Genomic DNA, 27,728 nt, shown 5'->3' with positions numbered 1-27,728 from the left:
CTCCCCTAGGCTTACATTTAACCCCTTGATCACCCACAGGGTTAACCCCTTCCCTGCCAGTGTCATTATTACAGTAACAGTGCATATTTTTAGCACTGATTACTGTAGTAATTTCATTGGTACCCCCAAAAGTGTAAAAAATGTCAGTTAGGGGTCCGATCTGTCCACCGCAATGTCGCAGTCCCGCTAAACATCGCAGATTGCCACCATTACTAGTAAAAAAAACAAGAAAAACAACAAATCTTTCAAGCACATAGTAAACGCAATAACTTTTGCGCAAACAGATCAAAATACGCTTATTGCGATTTTTTTTACCAAAAATATGTAGCAGAAAACAAATTGGCCTAAAATGTTAAAAATAGATTTTTACATTTTTTTGGGAATGTTATATAGCAGAATGTGAAAAATAGTTTTTTTTTTTTTTCAAAATTGTCACTCTTTTTTTGTTTATAGCGCAAAAAATAAAAATCGCACAGGTGATCAAATACCACCAAAAGAAAGCTCTATTTGTGGGAAAAAAAGGACGCCAATTTCCTTTGGGTACAGCATCGCATGACTGCGCAATTGTCCGCTAAATTCACGCAGTGCCGAATCGCAAAATAGGGCCTGGTCTTTAAGCAGTAAAACCTTCAGGTCTTAAAGTGGTTAAGAGTCTATGCATCTGTCAGATCAGTGTAGGATTTTGTACGCTGACATCACTGACAACCTAAATTTGAAGAAACTAAAAGGAGGAAGCTGGCGGAGGGAGAAGACCGTGATTATCGTTAGCAGCCGCTAGCAATAATAACAAGATAATACGGCAGGGTGGTTGTACCCAAGTTGATCGATCAACTTGGTACATTCAGCCTGCCAATTAACGTTTCGAATCTCGACTGGTTCCTGCTGAACCGGCCAAGATTCGAACAGTGCATTGCTGGCCTTAGGGTTTAGATGCAGTTTAGAGTCTATATACAGGTAAATTACTTACCAGTCCTTTCTGTTTCACTAGAGCTTCATCATGGCAAGAGACAGGGCAAAGGTGACCGCATTTTCGTAAGGTTTTCTGACAAACCTGTCTGCAAGTCGGACATGGACCAAAATGGCACCTATGTTTTTCTCTGGTCTCATGATGGCAGGTAGAAGGGCGACTTCAAGAGGAAGACAATGCAAACGTTTGTTACATTAGCAGCAATAATTCTTTACATAAAAATGTATTAAAGAGATAAAAAGCTTTAAATACCTGCACACTTCCTTACAGCGTGGTGGTTTAGTACTGCGCTCTCTGCCACAAGGAACAGTCAGTATAGTTTTGCCACAGTTACATTTCACATCAACAGTTACTGGACAAGGGTAGCAGCTTCCTATATTAAAAAGAATACAATAATACCCACATTAAAAGTGTGGTGCTAAAGAAGTAAATTTATTAGCAAAAGAAAGCACAGAGCTAAATTTCAAGCACTGATTTCTATTAGTGAACACTGGTAAAGATGGAATGCAGCCATTTTTACATAACATGGACCTCTCATTGAGGCCCCATTAACACCCGAGCATAGGCAATTTTCAGGCATTTTTAGGAGTTTTGCAAGCATATTATGAGCATTCTATAAGTGTAATACAGGCATTTTACATGTGTATTCAAGCTTCAGGTATTTTTTATTTTAGCCGATAGAAATCCCTAGGGGGAGGAGATTAGGGGTGGAGAGCTGTTTTTTTTGCCAGAAAACATGCAACAAAAGCACCCATGTTGAGCTTTTTTTTAGGCGTTCCCATTAAAGTCTACGGTGCCAATGTGCCTCCAATCTGCCTAAACTAAGCTCGTGTACTTTTTTGAGCAACAAACATTTTGCTACAGTGACAAAACGCTAATATGTGAACAAGGGCTATTGAAATTAATGTGATTTTGTTTGTTGAGCGTATTAGAGCTACAAGCTTCAAGCAGAATTTTGCCAAGGTGTGAACAGGGCCTTAGTGTTACCATAACAATAGTAGTTAGAGTGCAAGAAAGACGAACCGAAAAGGTACAGATATTCTCGGAGGTAGCGATATGACACTTTACACATGTTTGCACTGGCTTCAGTTATTTTGCTTTTCCCTTTTGCACTAGAGGACACTGCTTTGACTGACGTTCCAACAACCTAACCTCCTACAGTTGCCACAGCATCATACACGGGTGAACAAAGCTAAATGGTACAGAAAGAAAACATTTAAAAACACTTTTCTGATATGTTTAAGGATCTTGAATAAAAAAATCAAGGACCGCAGAGGCGGCTCATTACGTTCATATTTACTGCAGCGAAAATAACAATAGCGAGATCCTGGAAGTCTCCTACTATACCATTTGAGCAGCTTAGGCACAAACTGAACTGAATCATGGTTAATGAGCACTTAACAGCTCAATTGGAGGACAAAATGCGCAGGTTTGACAAGGTATGGGAATCGTGGATTAACTATCTCACGGGGGGTGCCTGAGAGATTCGGGTGGGTCTGGGGGCGGGGCGCGGGGGTGGGTCCGATTCTACTACTACTTCTTTTTTCTTTTCTTTTTTCCTCCTTTTTTCTCTAGGCTCTCTTTCCATTACTCTCTCTGTACAACTTCTCACCGTTGCTTATATGAGGTTTTCAGTGGTAATGTCTTCTAACGGCTTTGTACCTCCTGTTCCCGGCTTCAGGCTAGGGCAGGACTCTGCAGGGTCACAATTTTGCCACTAGCCCTGGGACTTACACCAAGAGAGACCAAATATTTGGGTTAGCTGGACCTGTCTATCCATGGTAATGGTCTCTCCTGATACCTTATGGTTCCTGTTTTCTGTTATTTAGGTTGTAGGTCTTTGCCATGTTATTGTGCTGACCTCCTATAGCCGTGTTGGCTATTGTTTGCTACTGATGTACCACTGCTCACAGTTATTATGCACTGATTTTTATGTGTATATTTTGCACTAATTTTGTGTGTACTTTGTAAAAATTTTCAATAAAAATCATTGAAAACAAAAAAAAAAAAAATCAGGGACAGAAGATATCATTTTTATATGCCGTTTTGGAGCAGTACCACCTAAATGTAAGAAAGCCTGTATTCACATTTTTTAGAAAGTAATTCCCGCACATAGCTTTTGTAAATAAAAAAAAAACAAAAAAAAAACACTATCTTCCCTGCCTTTTACCATTTCAAAATCACAAGTGCGCTTTAAGGCTAATTGTACAAATACATCACGATCTGACAGAATAACACCGTTCTGCCTGATGAAAGCTGTGGTTGCAATAGGCCTACAAAACTTTTTTTTTTTTTAATCCTTTATTTGGAAACAAAAGAAACAGCAACATGAAAGCGTGAACAAAAATCATCCAAGACAGAGCAATGCAGTTATACACATATGAACGTTATCACATTGTTTATACACAATAAAGTCTCCAGCGTATGTGTATAATACTACATAACATATCCATAAAAAGGTGGTGTCTGAATGTCCTTTGGATGATAATGGTAAAACAAACAACCCAGTAGGAGGACCAGACCTTATGTTGTTTTGCAATCTTTCTATTGCTTTCATAAACATGTGACTTTATCATCAGGTAGGCTAAACATGCCAAAGTAGTCCTTCCACTAGGCCTCAGATACAAGATAAGACTAAGAAATGCAAGGATAGGAAGAAGAAAAAGATATGGGTAAATGGTGAAGCGGGGGGGGGGGGGGGAGCCAGCAAGGCCCCTTTCACACACAAGGACAATTTGTCCGTTTGTCTTTCATCCGTTGATGGATGAAAAACGGACATAAATGCATCTCTATGGAAAAACAAATGTAAATGGCTGTTCATCCATTTACAACCGTTTACATCTGCTTCCGTCAACATCAGATTTTTGGAACAGATCAAAGCCGTATTTTTCTTCAGAGCAGATGAAAAAAATGGATGTACAAGGACAAATAGTCCATTTTTGCTTGAAAAAAATGGCTCTGGGACTCCAGTGGTTAAGGACTCTAGCTGGAGGATGGAAAAAATGGACGTGAAAACAGATGTAAACTTCATCCTTTTTTTCTTTAAAAAAACGGGACTGAAAAAAAAAAAATATGACTGAATGGATGAAACAAACGGTTAGTGTGTGTGAAAGAAGCCTAAGTGTACCTGCACATTTTTTTAGTCTTTCACTTAAATGGAGTGGCAGTTACAAATTATATATCTACAGTGTATTCCTACCGCTTGAAATTTTCCACATTCTGTCAGGTTACAACCAAAAACATGAATGTATTTTATTGGGATTTTGAGTGATCGACCAACACAAAGTGGCTCATAATTGTGAAGTGGAAGGAAAATGATATGGGGTACATGGGAAGATGGATGGAGCCAAATACAGTACAGGGTATTCTTAGAAGAAAACCTGTTAAAGTCTGTAAAAGACTTGAGACTGGGGCAGAGGTTCACCTTCCAGCAGGACAATGACCCTAAACTTACAACCAGAGCTACAATGGAATGGTTTAGATCAAAGCATATTCATGTGTTAGAATGGTCCAGTAAAAGTCCAGACCCAAATCCAAATGAGAATCTGTGGCAAGACTTGTATATTGCTGTTCATAAATGCTCTCCATCCAATCTGACAGAGCTTGAGCGATTTTTCAAAAAAGAATGGGCAAAAATGTCACTCTCTAGATATGCAAAGCTGGTAGAGACATCCCCAAAAAGACTTACAGCTGTAATTGCAGCGAAAGGTGGTTCTACAAAGTATTGACTGGGAGGTGAATACAAATGCACGTCACACTTTTCAGATATATGTTTGTAAAAAAATATTGAAAACCATTTATCATTTTCAGCAATTATGTGCCAATTTTTGTTGGTTATCACATAAAATTGCAATAAGATAAATTTACATTTTTGGTTGTAACATGACAAATTGTGGAAAATTTCAAGGGGTATGAATACTTTTTCAAGGTACTGTAGATGATATATTTAGATATATTTTGTAACTGCCACGCAATTTAAATGAAAAGTTTCTCTTTCAGGCAGAACTAAACCCTCCTATACTTTTCAGCCAAGGAAGCTGCCATCATAGCCTGTTTGATCTGTAACTGGCAAGTTGCTGCACATGTGATCAGTTATGACAATAACCATTTGATGATTTAAATGCCAGGAATGGAACTTTTTTTTTTAAACCGTGAAATTGATGGGTTTAGTTCCAATTTAAGCAAGGAATTTAAATCTCTGTTACATTTAGCGAACAGAGCGCCTTGAAGTGAAACGAACGTCTTACATTTTTCTCAATAAATCAAGACAATCTCTGAATGAGGTGGAGAGATAGGGTGGGGTTGTCACGATTTCCACCTTGTGCAATCAGAGAATGCTTTGCTATCATTGAACACAATGCAATAAGTTCTGTGAATAGCGCCCGTGACAAGCGATCGATCACTCCAGTATTGGTGACTGCTTGAGTGATTCCCTGCTTCCACAGCAGTCCCATAGGTATGGCATATGCATACCAACATTGGTCCAAGCTGGACTATTGTAACTATGCAACAATACATACTTGGAGCTCAGCCTTAAGTACAGTTAACAGAATATAATATTTTAGATCTAAACTCAAAAAACAAAGAACCATAGATTTGTTATCTTATAAGGGACATCTACAAATTGTAATTGTGCCCAAGCATTGCCCTAAAAAAAATTATATATATATATATATATATACACACACACATATATATACACACAGTACAGACCAAAAGTTTGGACACACCTTCTCATTCAAAGAGTTTTCTTTATTTTCATGACTATGAAAATTGTAGAGTCACACTTCAAGAGGTAGTCACCTGAAATGGTTTTCACTTCACAGGTGTGCCCTGTCAGGTTTAATAAGTGTGATTTCTTGCCTTATAAATGGGGTTGGGACCATCAGTTGTGTTGTGCAGAAGTTAGGTGGATACATAGCTGATAGTCCTACTGAATAGACTGTTAGAATTTGTATTGTGGCAAGAAAAAAGCAGCTAAGTACAGGAAAACGAGTGGCCATCATTACTTTAAAAAATGAAGGTCAGTCAGTCTGACAAATTGGGAAAACTTTGAAAGTGTCCCCAAGTGCAGTCACAAAAACCATCAAGCGCTACAAAGAAACTGGCTCACATGCGGTCCGCCCCAGGAAAGGAAGACCAAGAGTCACCTTTGCTGCGGAGGATAAGTTCAGCCGAGTCACCAGCCTCAGAAATTGCAGGTTAACAACAGCTCAGATTAGAGACCAGGTCAATGGCACACGGAGTTCTAGCAGCAGACACATCTCTAGAATAACTGTTAAGAGGAGACTGTGTGAATCAGGCCTTCATGGTAGAATATCTGCTAGGAAACCACTGCTAAAGAAAGGCAACAAGCAGAAGAGACTTGTTTGGGCTAAAGAACACACGGAATGGACATTAGACCAGTGGAAATCTGTGCTTTGGTCTGAGGAGTCCAAATTTGAGATCTTTGGTTCCAACCACCGTGTCTTTGTGTGACGCAGAAAAGGTGAACGGATGGACTCTACATGCCTGGTTCCCACTGTGAAGCATGGAAGAGGAGGAGTGATGGTGTGGGGGTGCTTTGCTGGTGACACTGTTGGGGATTTATTCAAAATTGAAGGCATACTGAACCAGCATGGCTACCACAGCATCTTGCAGCGGCATGCTATTCCATACGGTTTGCGTTTAGTTGGACCATCATTTATTTTTCAGCAGGACAATGACCCCAAACACACCTCCAGGCTGTGTAAGGGCTATTTGACCAAGAAGGAGAGTGATGGGGTGCTGCGCCAGATGACCTGGCCTCCACAGTCACCGGACCTGAACCCAATCGAGATGGTTTGGGGTGAGCGCAGAGTGAAGGCAAAAGGGCCAACAAGTGCTAAGCATCTCTGGGAACTCCTACAAGACTGTTGGAAGACCATTTCAGGTGACTACCTCTTGAAGTGTGACTCTACAATTTTCATAGTCATGAAATAAAGAAAACTCTTTGAATGAGAAGGTGTGTCCAAACTTTTGGTCTGTACTGTATATAAATGGTACCTTTTGCTTGGATTTCCTCCTAAAATATAGACGTACACTTCCTGTGCTTTGAGTCTCATTGCTATATACCTGCAGTGTGAAGCTACCCATTGCATTGCTGCCTTGACTTCCTTGTGTTGACTGTTCCCCTTGCTGGAGAGGAGTCAGTACCAAAAGGAACTGCAGTGCAAGGATCTCCCTGCTTCTGCTATATTCATTCTGTGAATATGTGCTTTCTGAACCTGTCTTGCTGCTTCTTAAACACCGCACTTTTTTTTTTTTATTAGACCACCAGTCATCAGGGGGGGGGGGGGGAACCTCTTACATTAGCCACTAGCAAAAAAAAAAAAAATCAGCTGCAGGGAGCCAACCTGTCAATGAGAAGTCATTTGCCCTCTGTTTTTTTTCTAGGCACAGCTTCCACAGTTTGGCCCATTTAAAGTTCATGGAAATTTGCAGCTGTAAACAGGAGGCCTGGAGGTCCAAATAGCATTAATATTAACAGTGGAAAGGATATTTTAGGCGTCAGTATCTTCAGCTGTCATTTCTCTAGTAAAGGTTGGAATATTAAATTCGAAAGTATTGCTGTAGCAATATCTTTGCATTCTATTTCCTTCAGTTATTATACATTTATTTCAAGCTTATAACAGAGTGCATTTCCCTTTCAACTGTTAGCCGAGTTAGAGGTTCACATAACTATTCTTTTATTTTATAATAAATCAGAAACTGAAATTTTATGGATGGTAAACGTTAGCTGCTGTACAGTAATTTCTTATACATGAAGATGCAGGTCCCACTGATAACCTTGGACTGCTGAGTGGCTGCAAACCTATAAGGCAATCTGCCATTTTCTATCTGCAGGTTTTTAATCTGATCAGCGGAATGTCAGTTAGTGAGTGATCAGAAACTCAATCTTGGAAAAATATCACAGACAGTAAGACTTTCATTTTGTGTTTTATCAGAGCACTCATCCGGGTGACCTTTAGAATAGATCCTATTATTAGTTACATTATGTTTGAAATGCAAATGAAAGCAAAAGGCACAGAAAGCTCATAAAAGAACCTTGGCGTTCATCATAACCTTTCAAATGATCGGGATATAAAATGCTGGGCATTCCATCAGTGACAGTGCCATAAATAAGGTCAGAGCATTATTTCTCTCTCAAGAATGCTTCAAAGAAAGGAGAAAAAAATCAATGTTTCTTTTAAGGTTAGCAGCGTAAATCGTTGGCTGTTGTATATACGCTTGATTTGTTTCTTGTTTTGATTACTGCCACACTGTGGTACTAGCACAATCAGCTATACAAATGTGTTAACAAGATGATAAATAGTGATAAAGATTTTAAAAATGACAAACTTCAAGGCTGTTCTTCATAAACACGGTTTTAAAAAAAACGTAAAAAAAAAAAAAAGGCCTTGTTCCTCAAAACATTGCAACAGTTGGGTAAGAGTTGATAAATGTTTTTTTACTCTTGGCTGAAATTATGCTATTGGCCTGTCCCAGAGAGGCCAGATTGTGAGACTAAGATCTAACCAACAGAAGATCAAACCGCTCCACTCAAAATTGCAACATCTCCTGGAAACCTGTTTTGAATAATCCCCAAACAGAATATCTGGCTGACATGCACTTTGTTGGTAGAAACAACCCTCAAGAGCTCATGATCAGTAAGATTTAGGCTGGCCATAGACGGATCGAAAGTTGTCCAATTCAGCAGGGACCAGCCAAATTTCGATCCCAGGGCTTGACAAATTTGCTTTAAATCTAGGAGCCAGCTAAAAAAAAAAAAATGTTAGGAGCCAGTTTTAATGGCAGGGATTTATTTTCAGCGACAGAGATGGCCAACTGTTGATCTCTAAAGGGGGTCACTGATAAAAGGGGACTGATAATGGGGGGTCTCTAAGGGGGTTGCTAATATAAAGGAACTCCAATCTAATGGGGGCAAGGGGGGGGTCTCTGAAGGGGGTGCCAACATAAAGGGTCTCTGATCTAAAGGGGGAGGGTCTCTATGCTGCCTGTCCTAAAATTGCAGAACACATAAGGCAGGGAACACCTTTACGAGCTTTGCGAAGCCCTGTTTGATCCATCTATGGCCGTTTTCATTGGGAAGTTGATCTCATGATTGACTTCTCTCGAAGCAGCTTGTTGGAAAATTTCCTTCGATCAGTATATTCTGACAGCGGAGGTGTCCTTAGTGACTGAAAAACTCCATATTTAACCAACAGGAGCAGGGGGAGGGGGCTGGAGGAGATACTGTCTTAGACAAGGAACAACAGTCTGAGTTTTCATAATCAGACCTCTTAGGGAAAATGCCACAGGCCTGCTGACCCACTCCACTTGAGCCTGTGATCAACCGGGGATGTCCCACTAGAGGTACTCACAAACTTCACTGCACAGCAGATTGATACAAGCCTTTTGTTACCAGTCACTGTAGACAGTGGACACCCAAGGAAGTTCAGAGGATCACTGTGCTATATACAGCTAGAGAGGCAGGAGCGGAAGACCCAAGCCTGTGTGCCAAATGCTGGCAAATTGTGCACACATGCACAGTAAGCCCAATAAGAAAGAGGCTGCGCAGGAGCAGTAGCAACCCTGCCCAAGTCCCAGCGGTGTTAGAAAAAAGAATTGTAAAAAAATGACCAAACTGCTCTTGCCATTTGCTGCAGTGTGTCTCAGCCAGCACACTGCATGTATATCCTTCAGGGACAAGAACAGCACACTGGGTTCAAATACCGTAAAGCTGACTTTCCATCAATGTTTGCGGCTTCTCCCGATCGAGGGGGATTTGGGGAACCAGCTTACATTTCGTGAAAAAAAAACAAAAGCTGCTGACTCCCTATGCACCAAGCAGTGTGGTCGCTAAAGGTTTAGGGTTGAAGCACTAAGGTTCTTGGTTTAACTTGGTTTAGTATTTAGTGTTCTACCCCATGTGCCATGTCTGTGTGGGTTTCCTCAATGAGCTCCAGTTCCCCTTATAACCCAATACATACATGATTAGTTTTACGGTCATTAACCCAAACTGGATTTATTGTGTGGGCTCATAGTTGTGGTAAGGACATTAGAGAATATTCTCCTTTAGGGACCGATCCAGATGGTTCATGGTTCTCTGTAATGTGTCTCCAAAAATGTGTTCGCTCTTAGCAAAAAAGGGAATTTACCTAAAGAATAAACATGCATTTTACTTTTATATCTTTTCTTACCTCTATGGCACACTGAAGGACACTTATGATTTCTGCATCCCAGGCTACGTACACATTGCTGGTCACAGGGTGGGCAGTTTCCAGTGCAACACTATGTACAAGAAACAAATATTTAGTTTTTTCTAATGTAATAAAAGGACACTGGATGCCCCATGTGCCCAAATTCCTACAATAAGATCTTCCCATTACCAAAAATAACCACCACGCATCATTTGTCCATATACATCCACTCTATCACATGATGTTAAATATACAGTATGCTGTCTACTAGGAAAAAAGAAAATGTTTACATTGCATCAAGGATACATAATCTTCGCCAGATCATGCAGCTTTCTAATTCTAAATCATGGCAAATAAAAAAAGTGCAACACCACTCATTTGACAAGTCTTTTTTTTTAAACCTGTGCATGGTTTATATTGTCTGTCACCTTGCCCACTCAAAATACCTTACAACCCACCCCCCCCCCCCCCCCCACCATACACTTATACTTACGTTCAATGTGCTTATCCACTTCTGTTTCTCCATCAGAGCTGGGAATCTAAACCCCAAGTAAGGTCTGTATCATATCAGACGCTTTCAGAGCTTACTTAGGTTTGATGATAACCTCCTTTCCCTCATGTGAACATGTACTGGTTTAGCGATTAGTTGCTGAAGCCCACCACTGCATTCTGGAGGGATGCTCCCCCATAAACAGAAGGACTAGTTATTTGCCTGCTATTCCAAGGGAATAGCAGGGGAGAAGCGGGGAAGCGCAGTAAAAGCAAATATATGTTTTAGGCCCCTTTCACACAGACGGGCTGTTCAGATCCACCTGTCAGTTTTTATGGCGGATCTGAACGGAAACCCATGCATCTCTATGGGGCATCGGATGTCAGCGGAGACATGTCCGCTGACATCCGATCCGTCAAATCTGGACGGATGGAAACCCTATTTTCCATCCGTCCAGCGGATCAGATGGGATCGGATGAGAAGTTCCCATCTGATTCCCCCACAGAGAACAGCGGGGACCACACAGCGCGGAGACAGCTGCCATCCGCCTACTCAGCGGGGATCAGCGGATTGATCCCTCGCTGAGATAAACGGAGTCCGCCGACGGACCGGATTGTGTGAAAGGGGCCTTAAAGAGACTTGGTCAAAAAATTCTCTTTATACATTCATATTCTTCACACAACATTTACATTAAAGTGGATTAAAAGTACATTTCCAATACAAATAGAACCCATTTATCTTGTTTGAAAAGTGCAAAAAAATGCAATTGTTATATCCTGCATTATTAAATGTTATTCAGTTTATGTAACTTTCTTACCCTGATGTGTCTGAATAAAATGTAATTGGATGAAAACTGGCATTCTTTTAGAATAGGCTTATAAATTATACAGATTTTGGAAAGGTTAATAAAAGTTAGACGAGACAAACTGGATTATCAGACCTGAGGAATGCCTCATCTCCCCCAGAAATGGAAAATGAGAAGCTATAATTTTTCCCATCACTAAACAATTTACTTTGTTATTACTCTTATCTATTCACAGCTTGGATACCACAACATGGTCTCAAATAATAAAACAGTGATAGTACATGTAATCTGCAACTATCAGCGCTTAATGCAACAGTCACTATAAATTGTTTACCTTCTCAAGAGGAACTCCAGCCAAAACCAGTTAAAAACACACCAACAAAGTGTATCCCTCAAAAAATGTGTAATTTTATCAAGCCAATCAGGTAAATCACAAAATTTGTGGAACACCAAACTGAGAGTCTGCCGTTTCCTGTGTCACCTTTGTGCTGCCTAAACACCTCCCTCATCATTCCCAAATGCTTGAAACATATAAACAAATGATAGAAAGTGAATTTAGAAATTATAAAAATCAGGCAATATCGGTAGCATTAAAAAAAAGATAGATGTATTGGTCTCTAAAGCAGTACAGCATTTTCGCTGAGTATACTCCTATCTTTTCACATGTGTCTGATTTTTGTCAACTGCGTTCACAGCTATAACGAGGGTTTATGTTAAGGCTTTTTTTTTCCATTCAACCAGCAGGTTGAGCGAAAAAAATACTCTCAGATCCCTGCAGCCACACAAATGTGGAAGCAGGGATCTTTCCCACTGCCCTGTTATATTATGACAGCATAGGCCATTGGCTGCAAGCACTGATCAAATGCTGGTTTTCCAGCAGGACCGTTAAGGCCCGTACACACGTAGCGATTGTCGGCCGTAAATATTCGGCCAACGTCCGATCGGCCGATTGTCGGCTTGTTAGTATGATGCTTCCGACAACTGACTGCGACTTTTCGGCCGAACAAAATCTTGTGTGCAGGCTTTAAAATTTTTGTTGGCCAACACCAGAACGGCCGGTTGTTCGCCAGTTTGTACAGAATTCGGCCGACAAACAGCAGATGAGCAAGACTGGGCATGCTCAGAGAAGAAAAAACACACGGAAAGTTAACCATCACATGACATCACTTCTACAAGCTGCTTTTAAAACAGACAACTGCCACTGAAGAGGAATTCAGCAGCAAGCTCATATTTGTAACTTAAATTATGTGAAGTCCATGATTTCATTTTTTTTTCTAGATTTTGCTATTGTATTCAATATATAGATTTGCAGATTAGCTACTAACAAAGAGCATTGTTTTACAGTACAGTCACTCAGTCTCCTTATTCAACCACTGTTTGAGCACTGCAAAGCAGCAAGTAGAATCTGCATTTGTAATGAGAAAATATTTGTCACCCCTAGTTAAATGTTTAGTACAAACTATAAACAGAAAAAATAGGATTTTTGGTTTAGCTGTAGAATCCATTTCTCGGACACAGAGGACTCGGTTATTCATGAATACTTGGGTTAGGCTGCCACCTTAAAGTGTTATTAAACCCACACCAGTAAAATCAGTCTGTATATGTACATATATATTGCAAGCACTCTGCATGTAGACTAAACCAACAATGAATATTGTATAGATATAATGACTTTCAACCATTGCTACATGTTTGATGATCTTGTAAATGCTTTTGACATGTGTTTTGCTTGTTGGCTCACAGTGCTCCCTCTGGTGGCGGATCTGAGTCCGACTGGGGGCTGCGATGCACACACAGGAGAGCTTCATTCTCCCCCGCTGACTCCTCCTGATACGCCGGGCGGGGCCACCTGTGGAATCAGCGTCATGTTCCTTCCCGCAGCATATGCACCACGTTGGGTGATGTGCTTACAATGTGATTCCCTCCCGGGTGTATGAATTCCGGCGCTTTCAGCCAGTGTCCATAGCCAGTGTTGCTGTGCTATTTGGCGGCTCATATCCGCCTCTCTTACACCCAGACATGACGCTAGGGGCGGGACCCACTTTGCTCCACCGGACATATAAGGGAGAGGATGTAGACAGGGTAGGCGGTCACATTCTGCAACACAGGGTGGATAGCGGACATGACTTTTCAGTTGTCATATGGTGGGTACGCAGCCATGTTTCATTGCTAGTTTAGGAACTGACCCCTGCGCTATCACTTAGTAACAGAGAAATCTCTTGCAGGAATCAGGTGTAAAGGACAGGATCTGCTGCAGCTCTCAACTCAGCCTTTTAATTAAAACCGAATCAATCAAAGTAGGTATATAATAATAAAGCCGCGCTTATATTAAAGAAGTCAAGTAGGCCGTGACGATACGTGTAGAGACGCAGGGACAGAGACTGGATGCGGAAGTGCGGCATCACTAACCGCTCGGAACGGACAGCTGTATACACCGACTACTGTGAATTTAAATGTAAGTTGCTACTTTTTTTGGTCAATAAATGTTGTGAAATACTACACCAGAGGACATTTTTCTGCTTGTCTGCCCCCATTTGGAAGCATACAGGACATAAACAGCTCCCTCCCTCACCCCTGGAAGGTGGAAGTCGGATAGGATCCAATTTAAATACCCCCTCCCAGCATCCCCTTTGGATACACACAGGAACACGGAATTGACACCATCCAAATGCTGTAACCTTACAGCAGTAAGGTAAGGGTGTAGCACACCCAGAAGCTTTGCACATCTCCCTATTACACCTCACTGGTTGATTCCTGGAATCACTCACCTGATTTGATGCCACTTTCACTGCATGATGATTGAAGCTGCAACAGATCACTGAATGGACTTGTTTTATGGGATTTTTTTTATTTCATTGTTTATAATTTTTTTACATCATATTATCATCCTACTGTTACGCAGCTGTTGTGCACTTGTCACTTTGTTCACTATATATATTTTGGAGGTACAGTTAACCGTCACACTGGGATGAAGAGAGTATATGTATTGACGTCCCTGGATAATCTTCTTGCACTTAGCACCTTTGTCACAGCAGTTTGTACCTCACGGACTATTCATGCTATTATATATTTTATTTTTACACATTGGATGGCACTAGGAGCACCATGATTTATTATTGATCAAGCACATTATTAATTCTTTATTCACTTCTATTTATTGATTATAGATATTATGTTAGGATAAGCGCGGCTTTATTATTATATACCATGTTTCATATTATATATATATATATATACACACACATACATACACATATACATTATATATATATACATATACACACACACACACACACACACACACACACACACACACACACATATATATATATACTCAATTTTATTTCAGAGACTGGTTATTTTGAGATTTTCAAACACTTTCTACATATTAAGGTACATCCTCATCCCTGGTCTGGTGTAGCATTCTCTTGGGCCCTTGCTCTTTCAGTTCCCTTATCGGGCACATTGCCTGCCGCTGTGTGGCAGCGCGGTTTACAAAACAAGATAACATGACTTTATATGAGAGTATGATATTTCCCCACTTGGGTTTCACATTTACTGAGTATCCATGCTCTAGTAGTCTTCCCTTCTGCATGTCGACTAACAACATTTACTATATTTTCAGATATGCTCTTATACACATACTCCTGAAGAGTGGGCAATACGACCCATGAAAACGCGTCGAGTTCAACACTTTAGATGTATTTATATGCATACTGTTACTGCCATGTCATGTTTTATTAATAATTTGCATTATTATGCTTATGTAATTGTGTACTACTCAGATATGTATTTATTTATATGGCTACAATTTTACACATTACGCTTTTGTTAATAAACCAGACGCATTGCTTTTTAATGACTTATTGAGTCCTCCTCATTCAAAGTCCCACCGGGCATTTTCTTTTTTGTACAAATAATTGGGATGGAGGTGTACTCAAATCACAGTGTGGGTCCAATATGTCCTGTTCCATCATATTGAATTATATCATGCAGCACAGCAAAAAACAAAATGAATATCAATGTGATTTTGAAATACCTCCTCCACTATCCCAGGCAACAATAACAGATATGTTTCTGGAAAAAAAAAACATGCGTCACAGTCTTGATTCAGATGGAAGATCCCAACTGCTGGACAAAGTAATCACAGAGATGACTGTCACTGATAACAAGCCATTTACAATGGTGTCTGACTCAGGATTTAAGCAGTTGATGTCCATACTTGAGCCAAGCTAAACACTGAAGAGTGAGAACTATTATCGAACAGAAATGCTGGGAAAGATTCACCAAAAGGTCATTGCAACCAGAGAATGCTGGCAATTCACTCTCATTCACGACTGACTGCTGGTCAGGACAAACCGAGTCACTAATGATTCTTACATGCCACTTCATTTACAGCGGATGGACAAAAAGGCAATTGGTGTTGGATACAAAAGTGATGCAAGGATCCCACACAGAGTACAGTACAGAAATGTTTCTAGGCATGCTTGAAGACTGGGGAATCAACAAAGACAGAGTGATGCTTGTGCTACTTCGAGACAGTGGAGCAAACCTGCGGAAAGGAATGATGAGGCTGGTTGATGATATGTCATACCTCAGTGTCATGGCACACAACACCCTCCAACTTTTAAATGATGGTCTGTCAAGCCAAAGAGCTTTGATTGATATAGGTTTTGAGAAGCATGAAGAGATTAAAAATGTTGTGCTTTCAAGTCTTTTGAATCCTCAATACCAGAACAATTCTTTCTCTTCTAATGATGGCAAAGGCAAAACAATGGCTGACAGAAGATATTCAACAGCAGGTGCAGGAGGTTCCTGCCGAAAAGACAAGTCCAGATGACTATTTTGATAATATAAAAAAGCAGCATGCAGCAAAAACAGAAAAATGTCCAAAAATACATCAACAAAGAGAAGAGAATCTTCTTCATCGTGGTGGAATTGATCAGGACATTTTCAGTGTTTTATTGGGGCCTCATGCGGAGGATTCAATTTCTTCTGAATCTGCAATAATGAGCCTGGATGATGAACTTCATCTCTATTTGAAGGAACCAGAAATTGACAGAAGAAGTCATCCTCTTCAGTGGTGGAAAGAAAATGAGGCACGCTACAAAAGACTTGCTTCCCATGCTAGAAGATACCTTTCTCTCTGCTCCTCTGTCTTCCTCTACTCCTGAGCATGTTTATGAAGTGGCAGCATTATATGAACAGAACAGAAGCCCTTTAACAGGTGACCATGGAGTGGACATGCTGAAATGTTGTGCTTTCTGCAGTATAATATTGTTCTACTTAACTGGGAGCATTGAAACGAGTAGTGTCCACTCAAATCCACTGTGTAGCTGTTGCCTAGCTTTTTTTCTAGCAGTTTTACACTGACTGCAGTAAATCATTGCAGTGAGTGCACTACTGCAGCAGTAGTCCACTGACTCCAGTCCAACTCCAATCCACTGTCCTGCTGTTGTCTAGCATTTTTGCACTGACTGCAGTAGTTGCAGTGAGTGTCATACTGCAGAGGTAGTCCACTGACTCCAGTCCACTGTGTGGCTGTTGTGTTGCCTAGTTTTTTTCTAGCAATTTTGTACTGACTGCAGTAGTTGCAGTGAGTGCCATACAGCAGAGGTAGTCCACTGACTCCAATCCACTGTGCAGCTGTTGTGTTGCCTAGCTTTTTTTCTAGCAGTTTTGTACTGACTGCAGTAGTTGCAGTGAGTGCCATACTGCAGAGGTAGTCCACTGACTCCAGTCCACTGTGTGGCTGTTGTGTTGCCTAGCTTTTTTTTAGCAGTTTTGTACTGACTGCAGTAGTTGCAGTGAGTGCCATACTGCAGAGGTAGTCCACTGACTCCAGTCCAATCCACTGTGTAGCTGTTGTGTTGCCTACTGTGTAGATGTTGCCTAGCTTTTTTCTAGCAGTTTAGCACTGACTGCAGTAGTTGCAGTGAGTGCCATACAGCAGAGGTAGTCCACTGACTCCAATCCACTGTGCAGCTGTTGTGTTGCCTAGCTTTTTTTCTAGCAGTTTTGTACTGACTGCAGTAGTTGCAGTGAGTGCCATACTGCAGAGGTAGTCCACTGACTCCAGTCCACTGTGTGGCTGTTGTGTTGCCTAGCTTTTTTTTAGCAGTTTTGTACTGACTGCAGTAGTTGCAGTGAGTGCCATACTGCAGAGGTAGTCCACTGACTCCAGTCCAATCCACTGTGTAGCTGTTGTGTTGCCTAGTTTTTTTCTCTAGCAGTTTTTTTCTCTAGCAGTTTTCCGCTGACTGCACTGCAGTAGTGATTTAAAATTATTGCACTATTGTAGCAGTTTATTATGCATTAATGCACAATCAGAAATTCAGAATGATGTGAAACTAAATGTCCCTGAAATTGAAGTTTTCCTATCAGTTCTCATGCAGTTAAAGGTGTGAATAACGAGCCCTTAATGTTAAAAAAATAAAGTTTTACATGTTCAGTAACAGATTTACATCAAAATTTGTGTTTATTTTGCAAAATTTTAAATGTGCAAAAATATCGGCCAATACCAATATGCATTGGCCAAAATATCGGTATCGGTAACGAAAAACTGATATCGGTCGAGCACTAGTTACTACCATATAGAAGTAGGTTTAATGGACAGGTTCTGTAGGCTCTGTAGAAGAGGGAAACCTTAAAACTCATTACTCATTACATTGACTACAAGTGTTGTGGATTTTCGCATATGAATTTAAGCGGATGACTATGATCAATGTGATCAATGCTTTGACACAAGTACTGGTTTGTGATAGGGTTGCACCGATACCGATGCTGGTATTGGTATTGATACTAGGCATTTTCGTGCATAGCGGTACTCATGAAAATGCACCGATACCCGAAACCGATACCGGAAGTGACGTCAGCTTGGAAGCCAAACCCCTTCTCCTCCCCTCCGGCAGCGGAGATCAGAGCAGTTGCAAAGTTGCTTCCCGCTGACGTCACTTCCAGGCCTTGTGTTTCACGCTGGTCCCGGCTGCGCAGCTGTCCTCTGGGTGTCTCCATCTGTGGCTTCCCTCCGCTAGCCAGTTCAGGATCTTCTCCATTGTACCACACTGGAATACACTTGGACCACTTCCCGCTGGACTTGTTCTACTATGATGAGCCTTTTTTTCCTACACTTCCTGTAGGTGTGTTTTTATTTAGATAATAAAATGGTTTATGGTTACTGCACTTAGAGGCATCTCCCCTCTGTTCTCCTTCCTACCAGAGCCTGCTTCCCTCCTGGAGTGCTGCTCAGTGTTGTACCAACAACAGTCCTGCCTCACCACAGCTCACATATCTTAACCTATTCGGCACTGCGAACATATCTCTGACTAGTCTGGTTACTCAGAGTGCCCTACATCCAGAAACCAATTCCTCCAGCACAGCAGTACCTTGATCTAGGCGGGTACTGGGGAGGAGTGGGCTCCCCCCCTACATGCCAGAAGTCTCCCATCTTGAGCACAGCACTAAGAGCTCATCCTCCCCATCCCATTCTCTTTCAGCTACCATGTGCACAGTATATAGCTAGCTACTGCCACTAACTGGCGTTCCTACAATGGAATTTCACAGGTCAGAACTGCAACTAGTAGCTAGCTATACACTGTGCACATTGTAGCTGTAAGGGAATGGGATTTCAGCTCCAGTGTGTGCTGTGTTGGGGGGAGCAGGAGCTCTGCCTGTGTTCAGGCTGTTTACAATGCAGGGAAGGGAGACAGAGCTCTGCCCAGTAACCCCTGTACTTTGCCCTCCTAACCCCCTGCACTGTGCTCTATTGCCCCCCTTACTGTGATATCGGTGAGTACTTGCAAAAAGAAGCATCCGTACTCAGTGTTAAAAAAGTGTTATCGGTGCATCCATAGATTGTGAGTATATTCACCTCTATTTTATTAAATAAAAACATGTATTGAGGATAATGCGCTAGGCCTATGTGCCCCTCTGTGTTCTTCTATGCTTTTAGTTCATTTGGACTACCCTAGTCTTTGGAAGGCAGCAAGGTGTGCATTATCCACATATACTAATATGTCAAGATAAGAGTCTGATAACACGTTAGGACTTACGTCAACATTTTGAAATGCTCTGTCCAGACAGAGGGTCAGAGGTCCTGCACCCTCATAGGACAAACGGGGAACAATGAAAACTCCTCCCACAAGCTTTAACCAGTGCTTGACTGGACACTGATAGAAGAAGTCACAAGACTGCTATATACTGCTGAGGAGAAAAGGTATTTAGCAGTTTATATTTACTAAAATAATTGCTTTTAGGGGTTCTGTGTACTGTGGGAAACCAGATAAAGTGAATGTAGGGTCCTGGGTTTAGTAACACTAAGGTAAATGGACACTGGTGAAAAAAGGTAGGACTCCCCACCTAGGCAGAACTCTCCTAGTTCAGCTAAGCTTCAGATAAGAGGGGAGGGATCTCTTTGTCTAGTATTATACTCCAACAATAGGATTGCACAGGTAACGAAAAATTCTAAAATTCTAAATCATAAATCAGAGGACACAGAGGACTTAATATTCATGACTAGTTGAGATGTTCCAATGCACTGAACATGAGGGGTGGACAATACAGCAACAAGGCCAACACACCTGAACCACCAGAACACGTGAAAAACGCCTGTAAGACAAGAATTTCTGCCCAAAACTGGCGACCACAGGGGCGTAGACATCTACCTTAATAAACAGGTGAAAGGAAGACAAATGTAGAAGCCTCAAAACAATTGAACAGAAGAAGCTTGATGACGAGAAAGCACTGAAACTCCTAGTAGAAAGGGAGGATCCTTGCCCTCTACAACAATAGTTCTGACAAACTAACAAATGCACCTAGAAATAGTGGATTGAGAAGCAGCCTGACACCTATAAGAATCCTTGTAGAACAAACAGGTATCTGAGGGTCAAAATGAAGCTGTAGACTTCAGATAAACTCAAACAGTTTGGACAATATCCAAAAAATAAAAGCACCCTTTTCTTTAGGATACTTGGGATTAAGACACGAGATGGCAACACAAGGTCCTGAATCTGGTGGAATGAAGGAAAGGTTCCTTGCAGGAAAGAAAGAAAGCACAACCAACTCGGAGATCCTACAAGCCTGGGCAATGTCAACCAAATAGACAACCTTCCGTGCAAGGAGCAACAAGGCTCAAACATAGAAGCCTGCAAAAACAGACAAGACAAAGTTAGGTTCCCAAAAAAAAATAGGAGGGGGCTGCACAGACGAAGCAATGTGTGACAACCCCGTCAAAGGCTTTAACCAAGGAATAAAACACAATGTGCTCAATTCACTAAAAGGATATCGCTTATAATATTTGGGTTACGTGACACATTTTTTCCAAATATCACATGCGATAATGAAAATGTCAATTCACTATCCCTTATAGCAGTATTTACAGCAAAAACGCTTCGGAAATACCACATAATAAGCGTTAACCGCTGTAGCTCTGAGGCTATTCTAAAACTTCTCACAAGTAAATATCTGCTTTTTTTTTTCATAGCAAACTACTTAGAACCCCCAAACATATATTTTTTTAAGCAGAGAGTAAAATGGTGGGTGTTGCAATTTTTTTTTTGTCACGCAGTATTTGCGCAGCGGTTTATCAATTTAAAATGTACACAAACACAATATAATACCCAATTTATTTGGTAAAATCTAAAAAGATTTTATGCTGACTAAACAGATACCAAACATATCACACTTTAAAAATGTGCATGCCCGTGGCACAACGACAAGTTACAGTACATTAAATTATCCATAGGCGACACTTTAAAAACCTTTACAGGTTACCACTTTAGATTTACACAGGAGGTCTGGTACTAGAATTATTGCTCCCGCTCTGATGTTCGTGGTGACACCTCACATCTGTGTGTGAGCGCTGTTTAGGTATGCGTGGGGGACCAAAAAATGCATTCACCTTTGAGCGCGAGCATGGAGGGATGGGGGCGCTTTACATTTAAAAAAAAAAATCCAACTTTGTTGCTATTACATGGGATGAAAAAAAAAAAAAAAAAAACCCTTGTGATAGCATTGGCAGTGACGAGTACTCTTTACCGAGAGATCTAGGATCTATTAGCCCTCAGATCAGTTTCATCCAATGCTTTCCCAAGCCAGTAAAGGTTTTTTTTTTTTAGATCCTACTGAAACTAGAAGAGACTAAATACTTGTCACTTTCGGGTTCTAATAGAAATGGGGACGTTACGGACCTTGGCAATTTCTATGGTCAGCTGGCTTCAGTCCCGGGCTCCCTGGTGGGAAGGGAGAGCCCAGGAAGGTGGGGGGGGGGGGGTCTCTAATTGGCCTCTAGGATTGCTTTTACAACAAAGAGCACTGCCTGTTGAAAAAAAAAAATACAACATACCAGGATGATGCAGTTGCTGCAGATATCCTCCTGGTATAACCATTTCAACCCAGCGCCGTTCGCAGAGGATGAAGTGGTTAAAGTCAATTCACTAAAGTACATAAATAAATGCATACGTTATATAAGTAGGGGTCCAGGCATGCAATATTTAGGGAATGTATGACATTTGTTTGCAATGTGCATGGAAGTGCAGGTCATACGGTCACCTATGCCACACTACACCCCTCTCCCCCCAGTCTCAACCACGCCACTCCCCTAACCCCCCCATCCTAAATAACTAAGCGCCCCACTATCAGCCTATACTACCCACCCCCCAAGTCACCTCACACTGCCTGGCAAACCACACATGATTCAGACAGGAAATCGCACTGCATTCCTGTTCAAATCACATGCGATTCTTGCAGTGCCATTTGAACTTATTCATTTTTGTATGAGATCAAATCACACCGCAAAAGGTATCATTTATAGGCATCAGGAAGTATTTGAGCAAAAGGATCGGTACTCGCTCTTAAAAAACAACAGGTATCTGTGAATCCCAAGTACTTCTAAAAGAAACTCTTCTACTTTGTATTCTGAGGGTGTCACAGGTTCCTGACCTGTCAACTTTAGCTGGGGTAGGACTAGGTTTAGACTGGTGACAGCCTTTTGACAGGCAGTGAGGAGGCGATATGTTGGGGGTCTTCACACAGTTCCTTCTGGCCTGTTGACCATAGTGACTAATCCAGGAAGAGCTCACCTGTGCCCCACCAGGGATGTAAGCACAGAAAGATATATCCAATACCTAAGTACACTAGCTAAAAACTGAGGCTTAACGGAGAGTAGTTATGCCTGGGCAGGGATTCCAGGCTTTTTGAGTGTCCATTTATGTGAAGGTAGCAGCATAATCCAAAATAAATGAATATCAGAGTCCTCAGTGTACGGTCATGTATGCTTAAGAAACATGGGTTTGAATGTAATTGATAAGATTGGTCATATCATGTACATGTATTAAAATACTCAAAAAAGTATTTTATTTTCGAGACATTATGTGTTCTTTAAACTTCACTGATAGTGTGTATATACAATGGCAAAAGGAAATCTAGAAGTATAAAATGTTTCAGTAGAAGGTATCCAGTCAATTTAAAAATAAATTAGGGGAAAAAAAAAAAACTGGTAGCCAGATGTACATGAAAACATCTTGAAATTCACTAAAGCACTGCATTTGCTATAGGTTTATTAGAAAAGATTTATTTGAAAATTATGTGCGACTTCTACTGGAAATGCTGTTCAAGGCTCTCAGCGAGTGGTAAAAGGATACTGATGAATACTTTTCAATGTGTAACATTAGATGAGAAATAGAGAAACATGGGAAGCTATGCACTGTTATTAGAGCTGTTGGCTTCTATTAGGCTTGTGTAATAAAAGGTTCTGGTTTCAAACTCATCAATCTCAGGCATCTGTGACCACATAATGATTATTGCAGTACAGAAGACTTCAGGTATATGAAGTCCCCATTATGAAGTCAATACATGGTCAAGGAAAACCCATAAATACAATTCTGCATCGTCTTTATTGAGCAAGAAATGAGACGTAATAGTTACAAAGGTTTAGACCTCATTTTCAGTGGGTAGAGCCACGAAAATCATTCCGTCCTGCTCCAGTGGCTAACTATGCATCAAACTGATGGTTTTATTTTATGGTACATAACTTGTGCATATCTGGCTCAGCTTTAAGACTGATGCAAGATATGGAAATCACTTAGTGGTGTATGGAAGGCAATGTGACAAGACAACATGTTAGGGTATAGATTCCATAAATACAGCAGTAAATGTAAAGTGCAGTTTTTTTTACATCATCTCTTTTCTAAACAGTGTAATAAAACAAAGGCCCTAAAACTTCTGGAGATTACAGATTGTATAAAGGATAAAAATGCGATTATCAATTTAAGTAAGAGGATTTGAGGAGGAAAATTAAAAGAAAGCAGTAGTTTGGAATTATGTAGGCTTCTGCTGTTGACGTTTACTTTTGAAAATACTGGTTGTCATGTTGATCGAAGGCTTTCTGAAGCTTCAAGGTCAATAACTTGGAATAAGTATACATGTACTGTATTGTACCCAAAAGGAGAATGAAAAACTCCACATAGTGTGAAATCCAACTAAAATACTTTAATGAAGGCTAAAATATGCTTACACGTCATTGTACCCCAGATGACATCAGTTATGACGAAACGCATAGGGTAGAGACTGAAGTTATCACGATTTTCCGGAAGTCGTAAAATGGCGATACTTATTACAACCGCTGATTGCTTTTCTTTCCTCTAGCTGTATTTTAGTCTTTATTAAAGTATTTAGTTGGATTTCACACTATGTGGAGTTTGTCATTCTGTTTTGGGGTACAAGCTACATATGCTTCTTTATAACATTAGAGTCCTATCGTTCTGGAAATCAGAATTGACTCTCTATGTGGTGGTGGTGACGCACTTTACGAGATGCGTTTTTTGGAGGCTCATCATTTGTTCACAACATTTTTGAACTATTTGGGACATTTTATTTATGTATTTGAATTTTTCTGTTCTAGATTATCTAATTGTTTTTGGTCACATACTATATATTGGTTTATATATTGGTTTATATAGTGGAGCACATTTTTTGTTACTGTAAAAAATATATCTCATGGTGTGCATGTTGGCAGCACTTATAAATCACTATTTATGAATTACCGTTTTCTTTTCACCACTCTATGTGGTTACTGGCAGCAACCCTTGCCACAGTACTTCGTGAAAAAAAAAACCTGACATATAGAGGGCCGAAGGCGTACGATAGGGTTCCTGGTCTGACGCGTGCGCCAAGAGAGCATGGGTGGCTGCTCAGCAACGTTTCTTGTATTCCAACCAGTGGTCACCAGCTCAGCCCTTGTGGGAAAATCCTAGACTATCGCACTTTCGTACTATTCCAGGCCCACAGGTCTGGACAAAGTATGGAATTAAGTCCCGAATAGATATTATGCCTGGGAGGAATGTCTCAAACAGGGCCCCAGGCTAGTCCTCTCCTACCAGGATAAACTAATTCAGGTAAAATTCCTGCACAGAGTTTACTACACCCCCCAAAGACTTTATTGTATTTTTTCCAGATAAAGACCCCACATGTCCGAGATGTAAAACACATGTTGGGTCATTTATCCATATGTTCTGGGATTGTCCGGTCACTTCAAATTATTGGTCACTTCAAATTAGTGGTCGGAAGTATTTTCAGATTGCAACTGTCCTTACCGGTTTCACCAGAGTTGGCCTTTTTAGGGGTTCATGACGATGCCCAACACTCTCACCATACTAAGTTGCTGATCTATCTTTTTCTACGCTAAGAAGGAGATCCTCATGAAATTAATCTCCTCATCACCTCTGGTTCTATCCTCCTAGTAAGCAATGATTAAAGATTCAGCATTGCCCATGTAGAAGATGACCTATATGAATAGAGGGCGCGCACGGAAATATGACAAGGTGTGGTCACCTTGGACTTTCACCTGGGACTACTAATTGGATCTATACAAAGATACACCAGGTATGATGCTGAGAGTGCTAAAATACATGTCCTGTGTCCTATTCCCCCCCCCCCCCCTTTCCGCTTCATGTTCGAAATTGTTCTATTGTCTAAAACAGCCATCAGGTTAAAAAGTACCTTGAGCGTGAATACAAGTTTAATTTGTGTATATACAGTTTCTTTGTTGTTCTGTATAATAATTTAAGCATGTACCATGCCAGCATGTATAATTTAGGTTATCCTAATATAAAACCAATAAGGCACTTGTCTTGTTAAAGAAATAAATATATATATATATATATATATATATATATATATACATATACACACACACATTATATATATATATATATATATATATATATATATATATAAATATATATATAAAATGTGTGTGTGTGTGTGTATATATATATATATATATATATATATATATATATATATGTGTATATATATATATATATATATATATATATATATATATATATATATATATATATATATATATATATATATATATATATATATATATATATATATATATATATATATATATATAGAGGCATATTCAATAATGTATATGAAGCCTAACTGCATTAAAAGTAACAAATCAAGAGGGTTCATTTGTGCTTTAAAGAAACCCCTAATGGTCTAGAACATCCATAATAAGTATACCTTCCTCTTGCACTGATGTCTCTGGCAGTCCCGAGTTTTAGGGCATTTGGTCTCGCATAAATAAGGCTTATGACAGGGCATTTGCCTGGTGTGTTTTCCACAGCGACATTGTTTTTCAACCTCCTTTGGAAAGAAAAAAAAAAAAAAAAAAGATTTTTCAGCTTAAACTCAGAGACTATTATTCTTTATATGTAATGTGCTGCCTTTAACCCACTGAAAGCATCTCCCCATCAATTATTAAATGTTCTGAAACAACTGTCAGATTCTTCAGACACACTGAACAGTGTACATCAGGAAGGTCAATGCAACATTGCTTTTAATTAGATAAAATTAGTAAGGCTGATTACAAACATGACCTTGGAACAAAACCTCGAATATAAAACTGACTTTCCAATATCTTAAACACTGGCCAGTAAACTTTGGCTTGATATTACACTTGCATGTAACATTTCAATATGTGTACAGAATTTGATGTTCAAGACATGATAATTACAATAGTTACAATAGCTCAGTCACTTCACGCCACTGAAAAGGATGTCATCTGAAGTATATAATAATGTATCCACAATATTAGAAAATTAAAAATCCGGAATCGTAATGATCACACTTCTCAAGTGTTTATTCATGTGAGTTGACTGTTTTAATTATGTAAACGCTCGTCCGACCTGTAAAATAACACTGTTTCTGTGTGTATATTCTCATACTGTTCTACTGTTATACTTGTTTGAAAAATCTAATAAAAAGATTTGGAAAAAAAAAAAAAAAAAAAATTAGAAAATTATTTTAGACATACCCATTTCTGAAACTATTCTGATACATTATACAGTTTGGACACAGGCATTTTTCTGCACCCTTTGGAAGCAACATTATGGTATGTTCAATATCATTTAACGTTCAGCATGGTGAAAAGAATCCCAATGAGTACAATAAATAAGACTCAGACATCCAACCACACTCTGTTGGATGTATTAAAGCCGAATATAAATACCTGAAATAATTCCAGATAGATAAAAAATACACAAATTAATGCAGCAATAAATGCAAGCAGTTTAAGTAGCTGAATTTCATTTGATATCAGCTTTTTGCAATCCCTGTATAGTATAGTATAGCTCAGACTGGGAGCGGGACAAGCAGCTCAATGAGCCATTCAGTTATGCTGCAATGTTCATGTGCTAACAAGGAGCCTGATAACATTTTTCAGAACACATAGAAGAAAAGAAAGAAGAAAAAGACACAGGAGAGAGTACTTAATTTATAGTGAGGAGGTATGTTATGAAAGTAGATCATTGGAAGGGTTACTAAAGTCTGTGGGACGAAAAAAAGACTGGTTTTTAGGCTTGCAGGGAATAGGTCTTTGTCAATGCAGAACTTTAGGTTACAAGTGGATGAGCTTCATGCTGGTCAGGGTATTTTGGGTTATAACACACAGAATAGTGGTTGAATGGCAGTACATAGTGAGGCAAGTCCTCTCCCCAGCCTGTGACTGATGAGATTTCGGTCTCTCTTCTCTCCTCTCTGTTAAGTGACGCAAGTATTTGTGCCCCCCAAAAAAGCTAAGTACAGTGCAACCCGGAAAGTATTTCCAGCGCTTCACTTTTTCCACATTTTGTTATTACAGCCTTATTCCAAAATGGATTAAATAATTCATTATTTTCCTCAAAACTCTACAAACAATACCCCATAATGACAACGTAAAATTGGATTTTTGTCTTACCGTAAAATCCTTTTCTCTGA

The 27,728-nt window shown here is 40.0% G+C and overlaps 1 protein-coding gene across 2 annotated transcripts in view; it reads right to left on the bottom strand.

The window, feature by feature from the left end:
• Positions 1-27,728, bottom strand: part of NFXL1 (nuclear transcription factor, X-box binding like 1) — a 212,374-nt gene that overhangs the window by 117,078 nt on the left and 67,568 nt on the right. For both annotated transcript variants that reach the window (XM_082259587.1, XM_082259588.1), the window contains exons 11-14: positions 25,995-26,117; positions 10,168-10,258; positions 1,220-1,340; positions 968-1,127 (exon numbers count right to left, since the gene is read on the bottom strand). In XM_082259587.1, coding sequence (XP_082115713.1) covers positions 968-1,127; positions 1,220-1,340; positions 10,168-10,258; positions 25,995-26,117 — 495 coding nt within the window. The remainder of the gene's footprint in view (positions 1-967; positions 1,128-1,219; positions 1,341-10,167; positions 10,259-25,994; positions 26,118-27,728) is intronic.

This window comes from Pelophylax lessonae, assembly GCF_965119305.1.
Source record: "Pelophylax lessonae genome assembly, chromosome: 1".
Taxonomy (NCBI): domain Eukaryota; kingdom Metazoa; phylum Chordata; class Amphibia; order Anura; family Ranidae; genus Pelophylax; species Pelophylax lessonae.
Note: the sequence above shows the minus strand (reverse complement) of the source record. Positions and strands in the feature narration are given on the sequence as shown.